Source organism: Salvelinus alpinus, chromosome 2 (assembly GCF_045679555.1).
Source record: "Salvelinus alpinus chromosome 2, SLU_Salpinus.1, whole genome shotgun sequence".
Taxonomy (NCBI): Eukaryota; Metazoa; Chordata; class Actinopteri; order Salmoniformes; family Salmonidae; genus Salvelinus; species Salvelinus alpinus.
The window spans coordinates 103,597,166-103,620,520 of NC_092087.1; the positions used below are offsets into that span (position 1 = coordinate 103,597,166).

Here is a 23,355-nt window from a genome sequence, read left to right on the forward strand (position 1 = left end):
CCTACCATGACTATATCCAACCCAACTCCATGTGTTGCCACTATCATGTATCCTACCAAGACTATATCAAACCCTACTCCATGTGTTGCCACTATCATGTATCCTACCATGACTATATCAAACCCAACTCCATGTGTTGTCACTATCATGTATCCTACCATGACTATATCCAACCCTACTCCATGTGTTGCCACTATCATGTATCCTACCATGACTATATCCAACCCTACTCCATGTGTTGCCTCTATCATGTATCCTACCATGACTATATCAAACCCTACTCCATGTGTTGCCACTATCATGTATCCTACCATGACTATATCCAACCCAACTCCATGTGTTGCCACTATCATGTATCCTACCATGACTATATCCAACCCAACTACATGTGTTGTCACTATCATGTATCCTACTTGGCTGAAGCTTTGATCCAATGGAAGAAGTATTGAGGAGCAGGGAGGTTAAAGGTCACTTCAGGATACAGCTGTTACTCTACAACAGTAAAAATGTGTACTGTTGGGGGTACTGGAGGACCAGCATTGGGAAACACTGCTTTACACTCTCCTAGATAATGTGTTACTGTTGGGGGTAGTGGAGGACCAGGATTGGTTAACACTGCTCTACACTATCCTAGATAATGTGTTACTGGTGTAGAGAGGAGTAGGATTGGTTAACACTGCTCTACACTATCCTAGATAATGTGTTACTGGTGTAGAGAGGACCAGGATTGGTTAACACTGCTCTACACTCTCCTAGATAATGTGTTACTGGTGTAGAGAGGAGTAGGATTGGTTAACACTGCTCTACACTATCCTAGATAATGTGTTACTGGTGTAGAGAGGAGTAGGATTGGTTAACACTGCTCTACACTCTCCTAGATAATGTGTTACTGGTGTAGAGAGGAGTAGGAAGGATGCAGTCTCAGGTTTGGAAAGACTGAATTTATTTCAGCACCAACAGATCAAAGCGGAACAAAACCCAAACGTTGTTGTGCTCAAATTAGATCTTCATAAACAAGAAGGCACAGGGTGAACTATATAAAGTACTCAGGAAATAGTAGGAGAGATTCCTCTCAGGAAAACAAGTAACATTTACAAATGACCGACAAAAAGACAAAATGGCAGAGGGAGTGTATATATACAGTGATAGAGGGGCGATTGGAACCAGGTGCGTGTAATGATGACGAGACAAGTCCGGGGGTTGATGAGTGAAGGGCGTTTGACAGCAGTAGGTTCGGCAGCAGCTAGAAGGCCGGGGGTTGATGAGTGAAGGGCGTTTGACAGCAGTAGGTTCAGCAGCAGCTAGAAGGCCGGGGGTTGATGAGTGAAGGGCGTTGGACAGCAGTAGGTTCAGCAGCAGCTAGAAGGCCGGGGGTTGATGAGTGAAGGGCGTTTGACAGCAGTAGGTTCGGCAGCAGCTAGAAGGCCGGGGGTTGATGAGTGAAGGGCGTTTGCCAGCAGTAGGTTCGGCAGCAGCTAGAAGGCCGGGGGTTGATGAGTGAAGGGCGTTGGACAGCAGTAGGTTCAGCAGCAGCTAGAAGGCCGGGGGTTGATGAGTGAAGGGCGTTTGACAGCAGTAGGTTCGGCAGCAGCTAGAAGGCCGGCAACGCTGAACGCCTGAGCTGGACAGGAGGGGGAGCCAAAGCGAAGTCTGGTGTGACATAATGAGAGAAAATCAATAGAATATTTAATATATTTTCTCAAATTCCGTTTTCTCCGTTTAGTAATTTTCCAGGTTTCTGATTTGTCTCTGTTTTTCAGTTTTTCGCTCTCAAAATCACATTGTTAATAGAAAAACAACAAAAGGAGACCACTTTTGTCGTCTGAGAAAAATCTAAGACATTTTCATTTTTGGGTGTAGATACCCTTTAATTCAAGTGGCTCCAGCAAGAGCCTTGCTTGGTTGGTGGTGTCTCTGTAGCACACATGTGATTGCAGAGTTTGCTGAACAAATCACAACTGGATTGATGCAAATAATCATGATATCATTCTGCCAGGTAGGCATAGACTACTTTGTAGTTAACTTTGTAGTTAATTGTCAAGGTTTGTGGGAAAACTTTTCCATCAACCAGAAGATGGTTGTCATTAGCATCATCGCTAACAGCTACACATAGTGGTAGACAAATGCACTCAGACAGGGGCATTTCCTGGCTGTTTCCTCTTCAGAAAGTTGAAGGAAAATACAAATCACTGAGGTGAATTTAAAAACGACTTGCAGGCAGTGGGTTCAGAATAACTATGACAAAAAATGAATACAAATTATACCACCACCCAAAAGGGCACTTTAGAGACAGGAAGGGCAAAGGGGCATGTGCTCTACACAGGTAGAGTCCTATCTGTCCATGTTGCCTTTTGCAAAGTGGGCACTGCTTTATGTGCTAACACCAACACTCACCTAAATATCCCATATGCCACTGGGTGGGAGAAGTTTTCATTGTTTTTGGGCAGAATTATGTGAGGTGTTGTTAGCGATGAGCCTTGGTCAATTTGACGAGGATGGCATATTCCAAGCTAATGTCGCCCTCTTCAATCTGTCACCTAATGGGCAGGTCAGCCCTGGAGGAACGTTTTGGCTCTAAGAAGTAAGATAACATAACATCTGGTTGTTTTTAAATTACTTTTTTTGACATTGCTTTATTTTTGTTCCAATCCGTGTTACCCACTCCAGTCAGCAGATGGCGATGTGAGTATTTCATGTGATGCTTCTTGCGTGACGTATAATGTAATGGACGGGGCGGGAGGCTTCTTCAACAGAGACAAAAGGCCTCTGATTCAACCAACGCGATGGTTTGCTAGCGAACATAAAACCGGAGCATTTAAGCTCTTTAGACTAATCTTGTGTATATTAATCTTGGTGTTTAGAACACAATTCTGTTTACGTATCTACTAGTTCATTTTAACGTAATTTGCTTCTTAAATTAGCGAATGTGTTAACTTCATACTGCACCAGGCTAATCTCCCAGAGCATAAACTCACTAAACTAGACGGAGAAAATAAGTTCTGGTGAAAGGAGAGGAAGAAGCTTTCAGAATGAAAAAGGAGGAAGATGCCGTAACATTGAAGGAGGAGAATGTAGTGAAAGACGAGGAAGAACCTTTCAGAATCAAAAATGAGGAAGAGGCCGTTACATTGAAGGAGGAGAATGTAGTGAAAGAAGAGGAAGAACCTTTTGGAGTAAAAGAGGAAGAGGAGGCTATCTCAATAAAAGAGGAGGAAGACGTTTTGGAAGTGAAAAGGGAGGAGGAGGAGTCAGAATATCCGATTACCATCAGTGAGTACTGTCTTAAAAACAGGGGCACAAACAGCAGTTGTTGAACTGTGGGGTTTTAAAGGGGGATTCTACTGAAGTTCTACACTTGAATATGTTGTTCAGTACTGCCATTGGTACATATATTTTATTTTATTTTATTTATTTTATTCTCCATGTGGTCTATATTAAAGCGCACTTCATCTTGTATAACAGGATTTTACAATCCAATTCTGGTGCATAATTTCTACATAAAATATCAAAGGAATGGGGCCTCCCGGGTGGCGCAGTGGTCTAGAGCCGCAGTGCTAGCTGCGCCACCAGAGTCTCTGGGTTCGACCGGGAGGTCCGTGGGGCGACGCACAATTGGCCTAGCGTCGTCCGGGTTAGGAAGGGTTTGGCCGGTAGGGATATCCTTGTCTCATCGCGCACCAACGACTCCTGTGGCGGGCCGGGCGCAGTGCACGCTAACCAAGGTCGCCAGGTGCACGGTGTTTCCTCCGACACATTGGTTGGCTGGCTTCCGGGTTGGATGCACGCTGTGTTAAGAAGCAGTGCGGCTTGGTTGGGTTGTGTTTCGGAGGACGCATGGCTTTCGACCTTCGTCTCTCCCGAGCCCGTACGGGAGTTGTAGCGATGAGACAAGATAGTAACTACTAACAATTGGATACCATAATTGGGGAGAAAAAGGGGGTAAAATGTAAAAAAAATTAAACTGCCCGAGTTTCATCAGGAACGCACAACCCCTCCATCAGTGCTCAGACAGCCTATTGCGGACAAAGAGAGAGTGGACTCAGGGCTTGTAGGCCTGTGTTAAGGCAGGTCATCACCAGACAGACCCAGCTGGACCAGACTGGACTGGCAAAAAGTGCTCTTCACTGACGAGTTGTGGTTTTGTATCACCAGGGGTGATGGTCGGATTCGCGTTTATCGTCAAAGGATAAATGAGCGTTACACTGAGGCCTATACTCTGGATCAGGATCGATTTGGAGGTGGAGGGTCCGTCATGGTCTGGGGCGGTGTCACAGCATCATCGGACTGAGCTTGTTGTCATTGCAGGCAATCTCAACGCTGTGCGTTACAGGGAAGACGTCCTCCTCCCTTATGTGGTACCCTTCCTGCAGGCTCATCCTGACATGACCCTCCAGCATGACAATGCCACCAGCCATACTGCTCATTCTGTGCATGATTTCCTGCAAGACAGGAATGCCATGTTCTGCCATGGCCAGCAAAGAGCCCGGATCTCAATCCCATTGAGCATGTCTGGGACCTGTTGGATCGGAGGGTGAGGGCTTGGGCCATTCCCCCCAGAAATGTCCGAACTTGAAGGTGCCTTGGTGGAAGAGTGGGGTAACATCTCACAACTAGAACTGGCAAATCTGGTGCAGCCCATGAGGAGATGCACTGCAGTACTTAATGCAGCTGATGGCCACACCAGATACTGACTGTTACTTTTCATTTTGAACCCCCCTTTGTTCAGGGACACATTATTCCATTTCTGTTAGTCACATGTCTGTGAAACTTGTTCAGTTTATGTCTGTTGTTGAATCTTGTGTAAATATGTGTATGAACATATGTTAAGTTTGCTGAAAATAAACGCAGTTGACAGTGAGAGGACGTTTCTTTTTTAGCCTTGTTTATATATAGTTACTATCAGTTTTAGGAACATTACCCAAAACATTTCACCCTATTTTTTACTTTACCCAAAAAGTTCACGACATCAGCGTTTAGTCAAAATGTTGAACATTTGTGAACGTCTAAATAAATAGCCTTTTCAATAGCGTTTCGAACCCTTTCAACAACGGGGAGATGTTACTGATGTGCTTTGTGTCTTCGACGTAAAAACAAGTTTTAGACTTCCACTTAAAATTACTTTACTTATTTTTGGTTTAAGGAAGTGTGTAGGTTGGATTCTGTATCATACAGCTATGAAAGTTATATATTAAGAACCACCTACTCGATAGGAATCCAGCGATGTCTGTGTCTTGAGTGTCCTAGAACTGTTTAATTTTTGTGTTCTGACTTGTAAAAACAGAATGAATAAAATAAGTAATGTAAACATATCAGTAATTACCAGGAAGCTCTACAACATTTGTTTTAAAATCACACAAAGATTAAAACTGGCCTCAGATTATTGAGGGATCTGATTAGGATTTACCCTCGTAGCAAGGCCGTTTTATCATGTGGAGGTTTCATTCAGGTCTCTATTTAAATAAACACTCTGTTTGTCTTTGACAGGAGAAAGACAAGACTCCGAGGAACCAGAGCCAGAGACGTCCAAACCAGCAAGAGGACACCACTGCTCCCACTGTGGAAAGGGTTTTAAACAGTTACGGGACCTGAAACAACATGAGAGAATACATACAGGAGAAAAGCCGTACCACTGCGCCCAGTGTGGAAAGAATTGTAACCACTTAAGTGGCTTGAAAAGACACGAGAGAATACACACAGGGGAGAAGCCTTACCACTGCTCCCAGTGTGGAAAGAGCTATAACCAGAGAGGATACCTGAAAAAACATGAGAGAATACACACAGGGAGTTTTAACCAGAAAGGACACCTGATCCAACATGAGAGAATACACCCAGCTGTGAAGCCATACCACTGCTCACAGTGTGCAAAGAGTTTTACAAGGTTAGGGAGCCTGAAGATTCATGAGACAATACATACAGGAGAAAAGCCGTACCACTGCTACCAGTGTGGAAAGAGTTGTAACCACTTAAGTGGCTTGAAAAGACATGAGCGAATACACACAGGGGAGAAGCCTTACCACTGCTCCCAGTGTGGAAAAAGTTTTACCCAGTTATGTAACCTGAAAACACATGAGAGAATACACACAGGGGAGAAGCCTTACCATTGCTCCCAGTGTGAAAAGAGTTTTAAGGAGTTAGGTAACCTGAGAAGACATGAGATGAACCACACAGAAGGTAAGGATGTAGGCTGTTGAACAGTAGGACATACGAAAGATGTAGGCCTCTGAACAGTAGGACATAGGACAGGAGAATGCCCAATACATTGTGGGACAGTAGTCCTTCTTTCGTTCTTAATGCGTTTGAGCCAATCGGTTGTGATGTGACACGGTAGGGGTGGTATACAGAAGATAGCCCTATTTGTTAAAAGGTTAAGTCAATATTATGGCAAGAACAGCTCAAATAAGCAAAGAGAAACGACAGTCCATCATTACTTTAAGACATGAAGTCAGTCAATCCGTTTCATTGTCAAGAACTTTGAACGTTTTTACAAGTACAGTCGCAAAAACCATCAAGCGCTATGATGAAACTGGCTCTCATGAGGACCGCCACAGGAAAGGAAGACCCAGAGTTACTTCTGCTGCAGAGGATAAGTTCATTAGAATTACCAGACTCAGAAATTGCAGCCCAAATAAATGCTTCACAGAGTTCAAGTAAGAGACACATCTCAAAATCAACTGTTCAGAGGAGACTGCGTGAATCAGGCCTTCATGGTCGAATTGCTGCAAAGAAATCACTAAAGGGTCACCACTAAGAATAAGAAACGTGCTTGGGCAAAGAAACACGAGCAATGGACATTAGACTGGTGGACATCTGTCCTTTGGTCTAATTAGTCCAAATTTGAGATTTTTAATTCCAACCGACATGTCTTTGTGAGATGCAGAGTAGGTGAACGGATGATCTCCGCATGTGTGGTTCCCACTGTGAAGCATGGAGGAGGAGGTGTGCGGGTGCTTTGCTGTTGACACTGTCAGTGATTTTATTTTGAGTTAATGGCACACTTAACCAGCATGGCTACCACAGCATTCTGCAGCGATATAGCATCTGTTTTGGGCTTAGTGGGACTATCATTTGTTTTTCAACAGGACATTGACCCAACACACCTCCAGGCTGTGTACGGGCTATTTGACCAAGAAGGAGAGTGATGGAGTGCTGCATCAGATGACCTGGCCTCCACAATCACCTGACCTCAATCCAATTGAGATGGTTTGGGATGAATTGGACCGCAGAGGTTAGGAAAAGTGGCCAACAAGTTATCAGCATGTGTTGGAACTCCTACAAGACTGTTGGAAAAGCATTCCAGGTGAAGCTGGTTGAGAGAATGCCAAGAGTGTGCAAAGCTGTCATCAAGGCAAAGGTTGGCAATTTTGAAGAATCTAAAATATTTTTTGATTTGTTGAACACTTTTTTTGGTTACATGATTCCATGTGTTATTTCATAGTTTTGATGTCTTCACTATTATTCTACAATGTAGAAAATAGTCAAAATAAAGAAAAACCCTTGAATGAGTAGGTGTGTCCAAACTTTTGACTGGTGCTCTACATAAAATCCCCTGGCAACCGCTCCAATTGACATTCCTGCATGAGACATCTGTGTTGTGTGACAAAACTGCACATTTTCGAGTGGCCTTTTATTATCCCCAGCACAAGGTGCACCTGTGTAATAATCAAGCTGTTCAATCAGCTTCTTGATATGCCACACCTGTCAGGTGGATGGATTATCTTGGCAAAGGATAAATGTTCACTAACAGGGATGTACCACTGCTCCCATTGTGGAAAGAGTTTTAACATGTTAGGAAACATGAAATATCATGAGCGAAATACACACGGGGAGAAGCCATACCATTGCGTTCAGTGTGGAAGGAGTTTTACGGAGTTAGGGAAGCAGAAAGCTCATGAGCGTATACACAGGGAGAAAGAAGCCTTACAAATTTCACTTTTCAATCCAAGGTGCTACCCAGAACGAAGGCACCGTCCACCAGACAGACTGGACTTATAAACAAACACAAACAAAAACTAACTGTTCAAGTTCAAATTAAAAGATGCAAAATAACTACAACAAGTTCTGGGACATGTTTCAGTTGTGGTTTGGTTAAAGTCTGATTGAATAAGAGAAGGAATGTTCTGTTAATTACTGATGTCCCCTTTAAGAACGGAGCAGCCTTGGTCATGTGCAGTGTTGTTCTATGTTAATCTGGTACTAACTCGTTTTAGTAAATGTGAAGCTGCAGTTCCATTCCTTTTATGCGGAGTCTTTCTTATGATATAAATAAGTAATAAGAGACACAACAGTTATTATAGAAACGTTTGCTTATAAAGCCGTTTCCACAGCCATTTCTCGCTTAGACATTTTTTACTGACACAAAAAGACCAACAACTTGTCTGTTGGCATTTATAAAAGTGCAGATCCTGTTTCCGTCAGCCCGGTCATTACTTTTGAAATGGTTGGATCAATATCCACCTTCATGATATGGATGAAGCCTGATTTGGAATGTCTGAGTAGTTCTATCTGATGTCATAATACACTCTCTGATAATCAAGTGATATTTGGAATGTCTGAGTAGTTCTATATGATGTCATAATACACCCCTCTGATAATCAAGTGATATTTGGAATGTCTGAGTAGTTCTATCTGATGTCATAATACACCCCTCTGATAGTGATACATTAGTTTCAATGCCGTACAACTCTCCTTCCGTGGTCTCCAACTGCTCTTAAATACAAGTAAAACTAAATGCATGCTCTTCAACCGATCGCTGCCTGCACCTGCTCGCCCGTTCAGCATCACTACTCTGGACGGTTCTGACTTAGAATATGTGGAAAACTACAAATACCCAGGTGTCTGGTTAGACTGTAAACTCTCCTTCCAGACTCACATAAAACATCTCCAATCCAAAGTTAAATCTAGAATTGGCTTCCTATTTCGCAACAAAGCATCCTTCACTCATGCTGCCAAACATACCCTTGTAAAACTGACCATCTTACCGATCCTCGACTTTGGCGATGTCATTTACAAAATAGCCTCCAATACCCTACTCAATAAATTGGATGCAGTCTATCAGAGTGCCATCCGTTTTGTCACCAAAGCCCCATATACTACCCACCACTGCGACCTGTACACTCTCGTTGGGTGGTCCTCGCTTCATACTCGTCGCCAAACCCACTGGCTCCAGGTCATCTACAAGACCCTGCTAGGTAAAGTCCCCCCTTATCTCAGCTCGCTGGTCACCATAGCTGCACCCACCCGTAGCACGCGTTCCAGCAGGTATATCTCACTAAGCCAATTCCTCCTTTGGCCGCCTCTCCTTCCAGTTCTCTGCTGCCAATGACTGGAAAGAACTACAAAAATCTCTGAAACTGGAAACACTTATCTCCCTCACTAGCTTTAAAGCACCAGCTGTCAGAGCAGCTCACAGATCACTGCACCTGTACATAGCCCATCTATAAATAGCCCAAACCACTACCACTTCCCCTACTGTATTTATTTATTTATTGTGCTCCTTTGCACCCCAGTATTTCTCCTTTGCACACTCATCTACTGTCAAATCTACCATTCCAGTGTTTTAATTGCTATATTGTATTTACTTCGCCACCATGGCCTATTTATTGCCTTTACCTCCCTTATCTCACCTCATTTGCTCACATTGAATATAGACTTATTTTTCTACTGTATTATTGACTGTATGTTTGTTTTACTCCATGTGTAACTCTGTGTTGTTATATGTGTCGAACTGCTTTGCTTTATCTTGGCCAGGTCGCAGTTGTAAATGACAACTTGTTCTCAACTTGCCTACCTGGTAAAATAAAGGTGAAATAAAAAATTAAATAAATATCCACCTTCATGATATGGATTAAGCCTGATTTGGAATGTCTGAGTAGTTCTATATGATGTCATAATACACCCCTCTGATAGTGATACATTTGCTCCATTGTTTCCATGTCAGTTGGTTTCCCACTCTGATGATTTATATCTGACAGAGGGGCTTTAAAGGAATAGTATGGTGACATCTTAGTGGGGCTTTAAATAAATAGGATTATTAATCATAAACTTCTATAACAACAATACACTGCAGCTTTGACATAAAGAAGAGAATGGGCTGATGGGTGGTGGTGCCATTACTGGACATAGTAACATATTAACTTTGTGCTGTTGATGTATTGCCACTAATAATATTATTTCAGAGAGTCTGAAACTCTGCTCCTAACAAGGAGATGAAGTACATCGTGTTTCAATCACAGCTTCTGGAACTCTTCAGAACTTGTCTGATGTGCAGCGAAGACACTCCAGGGACGGTGATCAAGGCTGTGGGAATGAAAATAGTGTTATCACTATGAAAGAGGGAGCAGGCAGCCATCATCCAGTCTCTCAGAAACCCATGTTGAGCCATCACTGTTCTCACTATGGAAGAGGGAGCAGGCAGCCGTCATCCAGTCTCTCAGAAACCCATGTTTAACCATCAGTGTTGTCACTATGGAAGAGGGAGCAGGCAGCCGTCATCCAGTCTCTCAGAAACCCATGTTGAGCCATCAGTGTTGTCACTATGGAAGAGGGAGCAGGAAGCCGTCATCCAGTCTCTCAGAAACCCATGTTGAGCCATCAGTGTTGTCACTATGGAAGAGGGAGCAGGAAGACGTCATCCAGTCTCTCAGAAACCCATGTTGAGCCATCAGTGTTGTCACTATGGAAGAGGGAGCAGGAAGCCGTCATCCAGTCTCTCAGAAACCCATGTTGAGCCATCAGTGTTGTCACTATGGAAGAGGGAGCAGGAAGCAGTCATCCAGTCTCTCAAGGACAAAGGTGCAGCACTGGTGTTAGTAGCTGATGACAGAAGTGACAGCCTGGACACACATCAAAGTTTGACACCGTCAGTGTTGTTGAGCAGAGAATCAACCAGATTGATTCACAGTCAGTGTTGTTGAGCAGAGAATCAACCAGATTGATTCACAGTCAGTGTTGTTGAGCAGAGAATCAACCAGGTTGATTCACAGTCAGTGTTGTTGAGCAGAGAATCAACCAGGTTGATTCACAGTCAGTGTTGTTGAGCAGAGAATCAACCAGGTTGATTCACAGTCAGTGTTGTTGAGCAGAGAATCAACCAGATTGATTCACAGTCAGTGTTGTTGAGCAGAGAATCAACCAGATTGATTCACAGTCAGTGTTGTTGAGCAGAGAATCAACCAGGTTGATTCACAGTCAGTGTTGTTGAGCAGAGAATCAACCAGGTTGATTCACAGTCAGTGTTGTTGAGCAGAGAATCAACCAGGTTGATTCACAGTCAGTGTTGTTGAGCAGAGAATCAACCAGATTGATTCACAGTCAGTGTTGTTGAGCAGAGAATCAACCAGATTGATTCACAGTCAGTGTTGTTGAGCAGAGAATCAACCAGATTGATTCACAGTCAGTGTTGTTGAGCAGAGAATCAACCAGAGAATCAACCAGGTTGATTCACAGTCAGTGTTGTTGAGCAGAGAATCAACCAGATTGTCCATGTCGAAAGTTATTCAGGTGTATAATACAATGTTTTTCTTCTATTCTGTTATTCAATTAGAAAATGTACTCTGATTGAGAACAAGCACATCTGTGAGCGTTATGCATTATAACATCGATTGACTAAATGATGACGTTGACAGCTTTGTAGTAAAACCAGGGTTGGAGTCAATTCCATTTCAATTCCAGTCAATTCAGAAAGTAAACCAAATTCCACATTTTCCTCATTGAAAACCATAGAAGAGAATTGGCATTTTCAGTTTACTTCCTGAATGCAGAATGGCAGTGAGATGCCATCCTCCTTCTCACATCCAGCCTGTTCCTGATATTCTGGTCTACATACACCACCACAATCACTTACATTCGGGAGGTATTCAGACCTCTTGACTTTTTCCACATTTTGTTATGTTACAGCCTTATTCTAAAATTGATTAAATTGGGATGTTTTCCTCATCAATCTACACACAACACCCCATAATGATAAAGCAAAGACAGGGTTTTAGAAATTTTTGCAAATATATTTTATAATTAAAAACTGAAATATAACATTTACATTAGTATTCAGACCCTTTACTCAGTACTTTGTTGAAGCACCTTTGGCAGCAATTACAGGCTCGAGTATTCTTGGGTACACCTGTATTTTTCTCACATTCTTCTCTGCAGATCCTCTCAAGCTCTGTCAGGTTGGATGGGGAGCGTCGCTGCACAGCTATTTTCAGGTCTCTCCAGAGACGTTCGATCGGGTTCAAGTCCAGGCTCTGGCTGGGCCACTCAAGGACATTCAGAGACTTGTCCCGAAGCCACTTCTGCGTTGTCTTGTCTGTGTGCTTAGGGTTGTTGTTCTGTTGGAAGCTGAACCTTTGTCCCAGTCTGAGGTCCTGAGTGCTCTGGAGCAGGTTTTCATCAATGATCTCTCTGTATTTTATTTATTTTATTTATTATTTATCCTTTATTTAACTAGGCAAGTCAGTTAAGAACAAATTCTTATTCACAATGACGGCCTACTAAAAGGCGAAAGGCCTCCTACGGCGGCTGGGATTCAAAATAAGAATACATCTGCTCTGTTCATCTTTCCATTCAATCCTGACTAGTCTCCCAGTCCCTGCCACTGAAAAACAACCCCACAGCATGATGCTGCCACCACAATGCTTCACCGTATTTGCTCTGTTGTTTACAGGATGATTTGTATCTTATAGAGCGTGGCTTTAAGGGAGTAGTACGGTCACATCTAGATAAAAACGAATGTGAAAAATGAACAGAGCAAATGTGTTTTAACACCTTACCTATTCATGGAAGTATTTATTCATCATCCGTGCTTCTACACCTGCATTGCTTGCTGTTTGGGGTTTTAGGCTGGGTTTCTGTACAGCACTTTGAGATATCAGCTGGTGTACGAAGGTCTATATAAATACATTTTATTTTATTTGATATTCATATTCAGCATCTACGTCTGTGTACAGGAAAGTATTATTTGTAAGACGTAAGAGAAAAAACATCAGCTTATTGTTCAATTATTATGACGTTCTTTCCAATACAAAAAGTGTAGTAACTATTGTTTCCAAACTGCGTTACCCACTCCAGTCAGCAGATGGCGGATGTGCGTATTTCAGGTGATGCTTCTTGCGTGACGTATAATTTACTGGACCGGACGCTTCTTCAGGAACAACAACACGGCTACTCTTTCATCCATCTCGGTAGCTTGCTAGCCAACATAAAACTGAAAGATTGACGCTTTAGACCACGTTAATGTAAATTATCTAATCTCAATGTTGTAAACACAATTCTGTAGACGTATTAACTGGTTAACTTTAACCTAATTTGCTTGTTCAATTTGCAAACTTGTTAAAGATTGATGCTGAGCCTAGCACTAGGCTAGTCGCTAATGCTAACTCGCTAGCTAACATCCCTGACCATGAGTTCACTAAACTACTCATCCCCTGCTAAAGAAGAGGAGGTCTGCTGTACGGAGAAAGAAGCTCTGGCGCTGAACATTGTCGTGGAAGAAGAAGAGGAGGGTATTACAGTGAAAGGAGAGAAAGAACCTTTCAGAATGGAAGAGGAGGCTGTTATAGTGAAAGAAGAAGAGGCTTTTATAGTGAAAGAAGAAGAGGCTGTTATAGTGAAAGAAGAAGAGAAAGAACCTTTCAGAATGAAAAAGGAGGAAGAGGAGGCTATCTCAATAAAGGTGAAGATGGAAGACGTTTTTGGAGTGAAAGAGGAGGAGACAGAATATCAGATTATCACCAGTGAGTACTGACTTAAAAGCAGGGGCACAAACTATGCAGTTGTTGAACTGTGGGGGCATTCTACTGAAGTTCTATACTTGAATATGTTTCGAGCAAGGATGCCAACAAACAACGCATACACAGTTGTATAGTGGCAGAAATAGGATACCGGGTAGGGAGTGGGCTATTTCATAAGGGTGGGTATGATTTGAGGAACGTTCCAACAGGAATCCGTTCCAAAAACTTCGTAAATATCAAGGTTGCCAACAAACAACGCATACAGTCGTATAACAGTAGAATGACATACCGGGTAGGGAGTGAGCTATGTAATTACTTTTTCACTCACCACGTTTATTCCGAAAAATGTCTGTCCTCACTCTGGTAGCCTATGGACAACCATTGAGATGAGTTGATGCCTATTTGGCAGCTAGTTAGCTTGGTGAATTGATCTACTTTGTATGCGTTGTTTGTGAGCATCCTTGTTATTTATGAAGATTCGTGTTGGAACGTTCCACAAATTATACCCACCCGTTTCCTACTGTATACATTCTTAAAGGTTCAATCTGCCATTGGTACATTTATTTTGGGGACTTATAAATTAGATGTATTGAATTCTCCATGTGGTCTATATTAAAGTTCCCCTCATCTAATATAACAGTCTTTTCAAATTCAATATTGTTGCATAATTTCTACTTAAAATATCAAAGGGACACAAAAGGCACCCATTTAGTAGAACGACCCTTTAACATTTGCATCACAAATAATATTTTATAGGCCCTTTTTAGACACATTCATGCCTATTGTAAGACCCAATGAATCACAGTGGTGGAAAAAGTACCCAATTGTCATACTTGAATATAAGTAAAGATACCTTTAATAGAAAATTACTCAGGTATACGTGAAAGTCACCCTTTCACATTTGCATCACAAACAATATATTTAAAAATCATGATGAAAGTGGCCATTTTTTTTGGTCTCTTGTAAGACCCTATGATTGTAATAGACGGTTATAAGTTGACTGTCTGTTTGATGTTGTCATTCAAGCAGGAGAGAGACATGACTATGGTGGATCCTCTGGGGAGCCTCAACAACATCCTGATGCTGACGAGTCAGAGAAGAGTCTCTCCAGAACAGAACACCAGATGGTACAGCTCGGTCTGGTCTAGCATACAGCTTGCTCTATCAGGGTCTGGGCTGGGTTTCTGTAAAGCACTTTATGACAACAGTGACATCAGCATCCATAATGATATGTGTCTGTGTCCCCTCTTTATGGTTACCAGGACAACGCTAGCCCTTCCTCCCTCCCGGAGTCCCCGTGCCGTGCCTCTCCCGGTAGCGCCTTACTGCTGGGTTTGAAGAGGTTGTCTGTGCTGCTGGTGGACTGCAGGAAAACAACAGGGCTGAGTGGAACTGTGAGAGGAGGAGGAGAGAAGAAAGGATCAGATTTGACTCATCAAAGTAAGTGCTGTAGTTTAGTTTGAACAAATAAAATAGATCTGGTATCTGTTACCAGGACAACCAGCAGAGTTCTGTTAGTTGACAGGAAGATAGACTGGTATCTGTTACCAGGACAACCAGCAGAGTTCTGTTAGTTGACAGGAAGATAGACTGGTGGATATGGATGTTATGAATATCATAACACTGAAAAAGGATTCTGCCAATGAAAAGAGAGAAACCAATAGACCATATTAAACCTTGATGAACGTTAGCTTTAGAGAGAAAGCTTCAAGATGATCTGATGTAAGGTGCGTGTTTTACAAAAACCTTTCCTAAAAACATTATGGATGTTACATTGCCTGTCCCAGTCAACCCCCCCTATCTTTACAAGACTGTAGAACAGGCAAATTAAACTCCAGACACTTCAATTTGGCCTGTTTTAATTAATTAACTAATACTGGAGGAAAGCTGTGATCAGGCTGCCCACTCAAGCAAAAGCTTCGAACTGTAACCAGTGCCTGCAACCTGGTTCAGGTTATCAATCAACCTACCAGGGTAGTTACAAACAGTAGAGGAATGAAATCGTCAACATGTATTGATCATATCTTTACTAATGCTGCAGAAATTTGTTTGAAAGCAGTATCCAGATTCATCAGATGTAGTGATCACAATATAGTAGCCATGTCTAGGAAAACCAAAGTTCCAAAGGCTGGGCCTAATATTGTGTATAAGAGGTCATACAATTTTTTGTAGTGATTCCTATGTTGTTGATGTAAATAATATTTGTTGTTCCGTGGTGTGTAATGACGAGCAACCAGACGCTGCCCTTGACACATTTATGAAATTGCTTATCCCAGTTACTAATAAGCATGAACCTGTTAAGAAAATGACTAAAGACTGTTAAATCCACCTGGATTGATGATAATTTTAAAATGGTATGATGAAGAGGGAGGAGGCAAAAGAGATGGCAAATAGGTCTGGCTGTACAACTGATTGGCAAACGTGTTGCAAATTGAGAAATCATGTGACTAAACTGAATTAAAAGAAGAATGAACTACACTATGAAACAAAGATAAATGACAAAGAATGATAGTAAAAAGCAGCTGCATCATTCATTGAATCAGATTCATCACAAAACCCACTGATATTGCCAACTACTTGAACTATTTTTTCATTGGCAAGATTAGCAAATTTAGACATGACATGCCAGCAACAAACGCTGATAGTACACATCCAAGTATATCTAACCAAATTATGAAAGACAAGCGTTGTAATTTTGAGTCTGTGAAGTAAGTGTGGAAGAGGTGAAACAATTACAAATATGATGTCATAGTGAATTCATGACATGTGAATGAACAAGCCTTTTCATACTTTATAATATGGCTGTATATATAGACTTACTATATGTAGTTACTATCAGTTTTAGTTTTATGTAGACTGAACAAAATATAAATGCAACATTCAACGATTTACAGTTCATATAAGGAAATCAGTCACTGTAAATAAATGAATTAGGCCCTGATCTATGGACTTGACATGACTGGGAGGGCATAGGCCCACCCACTGGGAAGCCAGGCAATTCCGAAGGAGTTTTTCCCCACAAAAGGGCTTTATTACAGAGAGACGTTCTACTCAGTTTTATCCAGTGTCCGGATGGCTGTGGAAGTTTTGGTTATTCGTGGTCTGCGTTTGTGAGGTCGGTTGGACATACTGCCAAATTCTCTAAAACGACGTTGGAGGCAGCTTATGGTAGAGGAATTTACAGTACCAGTCAAAAGTGTGGGGACACCTACTCATTCCAGGGTTTTGCTTTATTTTTTACTATGTTCTACTGTGTAGAATAATAGTGAAGACATCAACTATGAAATAACACATCATGTAGTAACCAAAAATTGTTAACCAAATCAAAATATACTTTATATTTGAGATTCTTCAAAGTAGCCACCCTTTTCCTTGATGACAACTTTGCACACTATAGGCATTCTCTCAACCAGCTTCATGTGGTAATCACCTGGAATGCATTTCGATTAACATCTGTGCCTTGTTAAGTTAATTTGTGGATTTTATTTCCTTCTTAATGCGTTGGAGCCAATCAGTTGTGTTGTGACGAGTTAGGGGTGGTATACATATGATAGCCCTAGTTGGTAATAGACCAAGTCCATATTATGGCAAGAACAGCTCAAATAAGCAAAGAGAAACAACTGTCCTTTAAGACATAAAGGTCAGTCAATCAGGAAAATGTCAAGAACTTTGAAAGTTTCTTCAAGTGCAGTCGCAAAAACCATCAAGTGCTTTAATGAAACGGGCTCTCATGAGGACCACCACAGGAATGGAAGACCCAGAGTTACTTCTACTGCAGAGGATAAGTTCATTAGAGTTACCAGCATCAGAAATTGCAGCCCAAATAAATGCTTCACAGAGTTCAATTAAGAGACACATCTCAACATCAACTGTTCAGAGGAGTCTGTGTGAATCAGGCCTTCATGGTCGAATTGCTGCAAAGAAACCACTACTAAAGGACACCAATAATAAGAAGAGACTTGCTTTAGCCAAGCAACACGATCAATGGAGATTAGACTTGTGGAAATCTGTCTTTCGGTCTGATGAGTCCAAATTTGAGATTTTTGGTTCCAAGTGCCATATCTTTGTGAGACGCAGAGTAGGTGAACGGAAGATCTCTGCATGTGTGGTTCCCGCCGTGAAGCATGGAGGAGGAGATTTGATGGTGTGTGGGTGCTTTGCTGGTGACACTGTCAGTGATTTTATTTAGAATTCAAGGCACACTTAGCCAGGTTGGCTACCACAGTATTCTGCAGCGATACGCAATCCCATCTGGTTTGGGCTTAGTGGGACTATCATTTGTTTTTCAACAGGACAATGACCCAAAACACACCTCCAGGTAGTGTAAGGGCTATTTGACCAAGGAGAGTGCTGCATTAGATGACCTGGCCTCCACAATCCCCCGACCTCAACCAAATTGAGATGGTTTGGGATGGAGTTGGACCGCAGAGTGAAGGAAAAGCAGCCAACAAGTGCTCAGCATATGTGGGAACTCCTTCAAGACTGTTGGAAAAGCATTCCAGGTGAAGCTGGTTGAGAGAATGCCAAGAGTGTGCAAAGCTGTCATCACAGCAAAGGGTGGCTACTGTGAAGAATCTAAAATATTTAGATTTGTTTAACACTTCTTTTGGTTACTATATGATTCCATGTGTTTTTTAATAATTTTGATGTCTTCACTATTATTCTACAAGGTAGAAAATAGTAAAAATTAAGAAAAACCCTTGAATGAGTAGGTGAGTCCAAACTTTTGACTGGTACTGTACATTACATTCCCTGGCACCAGCTCCAGTGGACATTCCTGCAGTCAGCATGCCAGTTGCACGCTCCCTCTGAGACATCTGTGGCATTGTCTTGTGTGACAAAACTGCACATTTTAGTGTGGCTTTTATTGTCCCAAGCACAAAGTGCACCTGTGTAATGATAATGCTGTTTAATCAGATTCTTGATATGCCACACCTGTCAGGTGGATGGATTATTTTGGCAAAGGATAAACGTTCACTAACAGGGACGTAAACAACGTTGTGCACAAAATTCTGCAATCTTTTATTTCAGCTCATGAAACATGGGACCAACACTTTACATTTTGCGTTTATATTTTTGTTCAGTATAGTTGCTATCAGTTTTAGGAACATATGTCATAGTGAATTCATGACATGTGAATGAACAAGCCTTTTAATATTTTTTTAAAATGGCTATATAGTTTTAGGAACATCTCCCCAATATATTTCACCAGATTTTTCTACTCTACCCGAAATGTCAGAACATCAGCGACTTGTCAAAATGTAGAAAATTTGTGAACATCTAAATAAATTGGGCCATTTAAACAGCATGTGTCGAACCCTTTCGACAATGCGGAGATGTTTTTGATGTGCTTTGTGTCTTCGACGTAAAAACAAGTTTTGGACTTCCACAGAAATTTTACTTCTTTACTTATTTTAGGTTTAAAGAAGTGTGTAGGTCACGTTCTGTATCATACAGCTATGGAATATATATATATACAGGTGGTTCAATATATATATAGTAAATAAGTAAAAAAAATATATATATATATATATTGAACCACCTGCTCGATAGGAATCCAGCCATGTCTTCAGTGTCATAGAACTGTTTAGTTTTTTGTGTTCTGACTTGTAAAACAGAATGAATATAATAAGTAATGTAAACATATCAGTAATTACCAGGAAGCTCTACAACATAATTTGTTTTAAAATCACACCAAGATTAAAACTGGCCTCAGATTATTGAGGGATCTGATTAGGATTTACCCTCGTAGCAAGGCCGTTTTATCATGTGGAGGTTTCATTCAGGTCTCTATTTAAATAAACACTCTGTCTTTGGCAGGAGAAAGACCAGACTCAGAGGAACCAGAGACGTCCAAACCAGCAAGACGACACCAGTGCTCCCATTGTGGAAAGGGTTTTAACCAGATAGGGGACCTGAAAACACATGAGAGAATACACACACAGGTAAAGCCTTACCACTGCTCCCAGTGTGGAACGGGTTGTAACCGGTTAAGGGACCTGAAACAACATGAGAGAATACACACAGGGGAGAAGCCTTACCACTGCTCCCAGTGTGGAAAGCGTTTTACTCAGTTATGTAACCTGAAAACACATGAGCGTATACACACAGGGGAGAAGCGTTACCACTGCTCCCAGTGTGGAAAGAGTTTTACAACATTTGGGAGCCTGACAATACATGAGAGAATACATACAGGAGAAAAGCTGTACCACTGCTCCCAGTGTGGAAAGAGTTTTAACCAGAAAGGATACCTGAAACAACATGCGAGAATACACACAGGGGAGAAGCCTTACCACTGCTCCCAGTGTGGAAAGAGTTTTAACCAGAAAGCCCACCTGAACCAACATGAGAGAATACACACAGGAGAGAAGTCTTACCACTGCTCCAAGTTTGGAACAGGTTTTAACCAGTTAAGGGACCTGAAACGACATGAGAGAATACATACAGGGGAGAAGCCTCACCACTGTTCCCAGTGTGGAAAGAGTTTTACAATGTTGGGGAGCCTGAAAATACATGAGAGAATGCATACAGGGGAAAAGCCGTACCACTGCTCCCAGTGTGGAAAGAGTTTTACAACATTAGGGACCCTGAAAATACACGAGAGAATGCATACAGGAGAAAAGCCGTACCACTGCTCCCATTGTGGAAAGAGTTTTACCCACTTAAGTAACCTAAAAACACACGAGAGAATACACACAGGGGAGAAGCCTTACCACTGCTCCCAGTGTGGAAAGAGTTTTACCCACTTGTGTAACCTGAAAACGCATGAGCGAATACATACAGGAGAGAAGTCTTACCACTGCTCCCAATGTGAAAAGAGTTTTACAGAGTTGGGTAACATGAGAAAACATGAGATAAAACACAGAGGAGATAAAGAAGTAGGCTGCTGAACATTAGGACATAGGACAAATATAGGCCTCTGAACAGTGATAAATGGTACAGGTGCAGGTCCAATACATGTGTCTTGACAGTGAGAAATGGTACAGGTGCAGGTCCAATACATGTGTCTTGACTTTCCAGTGTTTTCCCTACTGCATGTATTAAAGTGGATTGTGTTTGTGGATTTGTTTGCTGACTTCACAAAATGAATTTCCATGTAAATGGACAAAGTATATCATATTTTGTATATCGTACTTTGATCTCAATTTGAGAGACAAAAATATCCAGTTAGAGCAGGGTTTCCCAACTCAGTCCTTGGGGGAAGGTCAGCTTTACTATTGAACATAGAATGGAGATTCCATCAATGTAATTGTCTGCATCATGGGTAAATGCACATATATACTGTTATCTCAGAATGATGTTGGGGATAATTAAGTAGTGGTACTATAATGTAAACTCCAACAGAAATTAATTTACATGTATAACTTCAAGTTAAACAATAATTTTCACTCATGACAACTGGTTTCAATTACATTTTCATCAAACTAACAAGCAAATACTTTCTGAATTTATTGTTACAAATCAACTTGCAAGGTTTCTAGCCAACTAGCCTGCTAACATTAGCCTTACCAGCCTATGTATAATGTACACTACCATTCAAAACTTTTAGAACACCTCAGTTTTTCCAGTTTGTATTGAAATTCATACAGTTGAATGTCTTAATGTACTCTGAAATTAAAGCATCGAAACAAATAAACAATTGGAGACAAAAAAAAAAAATGGTGGAGTTGTTTTATTTATCAAAATGTAATCAAAAAAATGTTGACTCCTCAAAGTAGCCACCTTTTTGCAGACATAACAGCCGAACAAACTCGTGGCATTCTTTCTACAATGGAAATCGAATTATTGTTTGGAATGTTCTTCCCAACACTGTTACAGAAATTCCCACGTGTTACATGGGTTTCTTTGCTTTCAACCTTCTGCTCAGTTCATCCCAAACCTGCACCATGGGGGTTTAAGGATGGAGACTGTGCTGGCCATTCCATGATTTGAAGACTTTTCTTCTAAGGTAGTTCTGACATAGCCTGGAGGTATGTTTTGGGCCATTATCTTGCTGTAGGATGAACCCCATAGCCTGGAGGTATGTTTTGGGCCATTATCTTGCTGTAGGATGAACCCCATAGCCAGGTGGTATGTTTTGGGCCATTATCTTGCTGTAGGATGAACCCCATAGCCTGGAGTTATGTCCCGGGTCATTATCTTGCTGTAGTATATATATATACACAGTTGAAGTTGTAAGTTTACATACACTTAGGTTGGAGTCATTAAAACTTGTTTTTCAACCACTCCACAAATGTCTTTTGGACCAAGGACCAAGCAGCGTGGTAACAGGCGGCAGCAGCAGCAGGAGAAGCAGCGACCTAAATCTCAGGACTCCTGGACATGGGAGGAAATATTAGACGGCAAGGGACCATGGGCACAGCCGGGTGAATATCGCCGCCCCAAGGCAGAGCTGGAGGCAGCAAAAGCCGAGAGGCGGCATTACGAGGAGCTCGGCAGCACGGCTGGAAGACGAGAGGCAGCCCCAAAAATGTCTTGGGGGGGGGGGATACACGGGGAGTGTGGCGATTTCAGGTAGGAGACCTGCGCCAACTTCCCGTGCTTACCATAAGGAGCCGAGGATGGAATCAGAGCAGTCGGCGAAGTTGAGGTGTGAGTCTGAGAATGTTGAGGAGTTATTGGACAGATTGGAGGAGAGTGAATGGAGGGGAGATTATGAGACATTCGAGGAGTTGTTGATAAAATTGGAGGAGAGTGAAGAGAGAGAGCTGTTGGTTTGGCGTAGTATGCACAGTATTCGCCCTGAGGAGCGTGTTAGCTGTCTGATGCCACATGTGTCAGTTCCTAGTACTCATCCTGAAACATGTGTTAAAGTTCCGGAACATTGATTGATGCCGGCTACACACACCAGGTCTCCAGAGTACCTTCACAACCCGGGGTGTTTTGTTCCTGCTCCCTGCACTCGCCCAGAAGTGCGTGTTTCCAGTCCGGTACCACCAGTTCCGGCACCAGGCCTCCTGTGCGCCTCCCTAGCCCTGCACGTCCTGTGCCAGCTCAGCGCACCAGCTCTCCTGTGGTAGCCCCACGTACCAGCTCTCCTGTGGCAGCCCCTCGCACCAGCCCAGTACCACCAGTGCCAACACCACGTACCAGGCTTCCTGTGCGTCTCCAGAGTCCAGTATGCCCTGTTCCTGCTCCCCGCACTCGCCCAGAGGTGCGTGTCCCCAGCCCGGTACCACCAGTTCCGGCACCACGCACCAGGCCTACTGTGCGCCTCAGCAGGCCAGAGCTGCCCGTCTGTCCAGCGCCGCCTGAGCTGCCCGTCTGTCCAGCGCCGCCTGAGCTGCCCGTCTGTCCAGCGCCGCCTGAGCTGCCCGTCTGTCCAGCGCCGCCTGAGCCGGCCGTCTGTCCAGCGCCATCTGAGCCGCCCGCCAGTCAGGAGCCGCCAGAGCCGCCCGCCAGTCAGGAGCCGCCAGAGCCGCCCGCCAGTCAGGAGCCGCCAGAGCCGCCCGCCAGTCAGGAGCCGCCAGAGCCGCCCGCCAGTCAGGAGCCGCCCGCCAGTCCGGAGCTGTCCCTCAGTCCGGAGCTGCCCTTCAGTCCGGAGCTACCCCTCAGTCCTGAGCTACCCTTCAGTCTTGAGCTACCCCTCAGTCTTGAGCTACCCTGCTGTCAATCGTTGTCCCTGATTGGG

At 42.7% G+C, this 23,355-nt stretch overlaps 2 protein-coding genes across 2 annotated transcripts; both read left to right on the forward strand.

Annotated features, from left to right (window-relative positions):
- Positions 1 to 3,029: 3,029 nt before the first annotated feature.
- On the forward strand, positions 3,030 to 6,191 carry LOC139542049 (zinc finger protein 436-like). The gene is made up of 2 exons (XM_071347045.1): positions 3,030 to 3,270; positions 5,485 to 6,191. Exons 1-2 carry the CDS (start codon positions 3,030 to 3,032, stop codon positions 6,189 to 6,191), a joined length of 948 nt encoding a protein of 315 aa, XP_071203146.1.
- Positions 6,192 to 13,064: 6,873 nt separating this feature from the next.
- On the forward strand, positions 13,065 to 20,787 carry LOC139546764 (zinc finger protein 436-like). The gene is made up of 4 exons (XM_071355522.1): positions 13,065 to 13,727; positions 14,751 to 14,851; positions 14,987 to 15,164; positions 19,545 to 20,787. The coding sequence occupies exons 1-4, from the start codon at positions 13,394 to 13,396 to the stop codon at positions 20,612 to 20,614; spliced, it is 1,683 nt and encodes a 560-aa protein (XP_071211623.1). The 5' UTR covers positions 13,065 to 13,393; the 3' UTR covers positions 20,615 to 20,787.
- Positions 20,788 to 23,355: the final 2,568 nt, after the last annotated feature.

Bases quoted from the DNA above. Each gene is read 5' to 3' on its own strand.
- LOC139542049 (XM_071347045.1), top strand. From the start codon at position 3,030: ATGAAAAAGGAGGAAGATGCCGTAACATTGAAGGAGGAGAATGTAGTG. The intron at 3,271-5,484 runs GTGAGTACTGTC...TGTCTTTGACAG, and splicing joins AGAATATCCGATTACCATCA to GAGAAAGACAAGACTCCGAG.
- LOC139546764 (XM_071355522.1), top strand. From the start codon at position 13,394: ATGAGTTCACTAAACTACTCATCCCCTGCTAAAGAAGAGGAGGTCTGC. The intron at 13,728-14,750 runs GTGAGTACTGAC...TTGTCATTCAAG, and splicing joins AGAATATCAGATTATCACCA to CAGGAGAGAGACATGACTAT. The intron at 15,165-19,544 runs GTAAGTGCTGTA...TGTCTTTGGCAG, and splicing joins ATCAGATTTGACTCATCAAA to GAGAAAGACCAGACTCAGAG.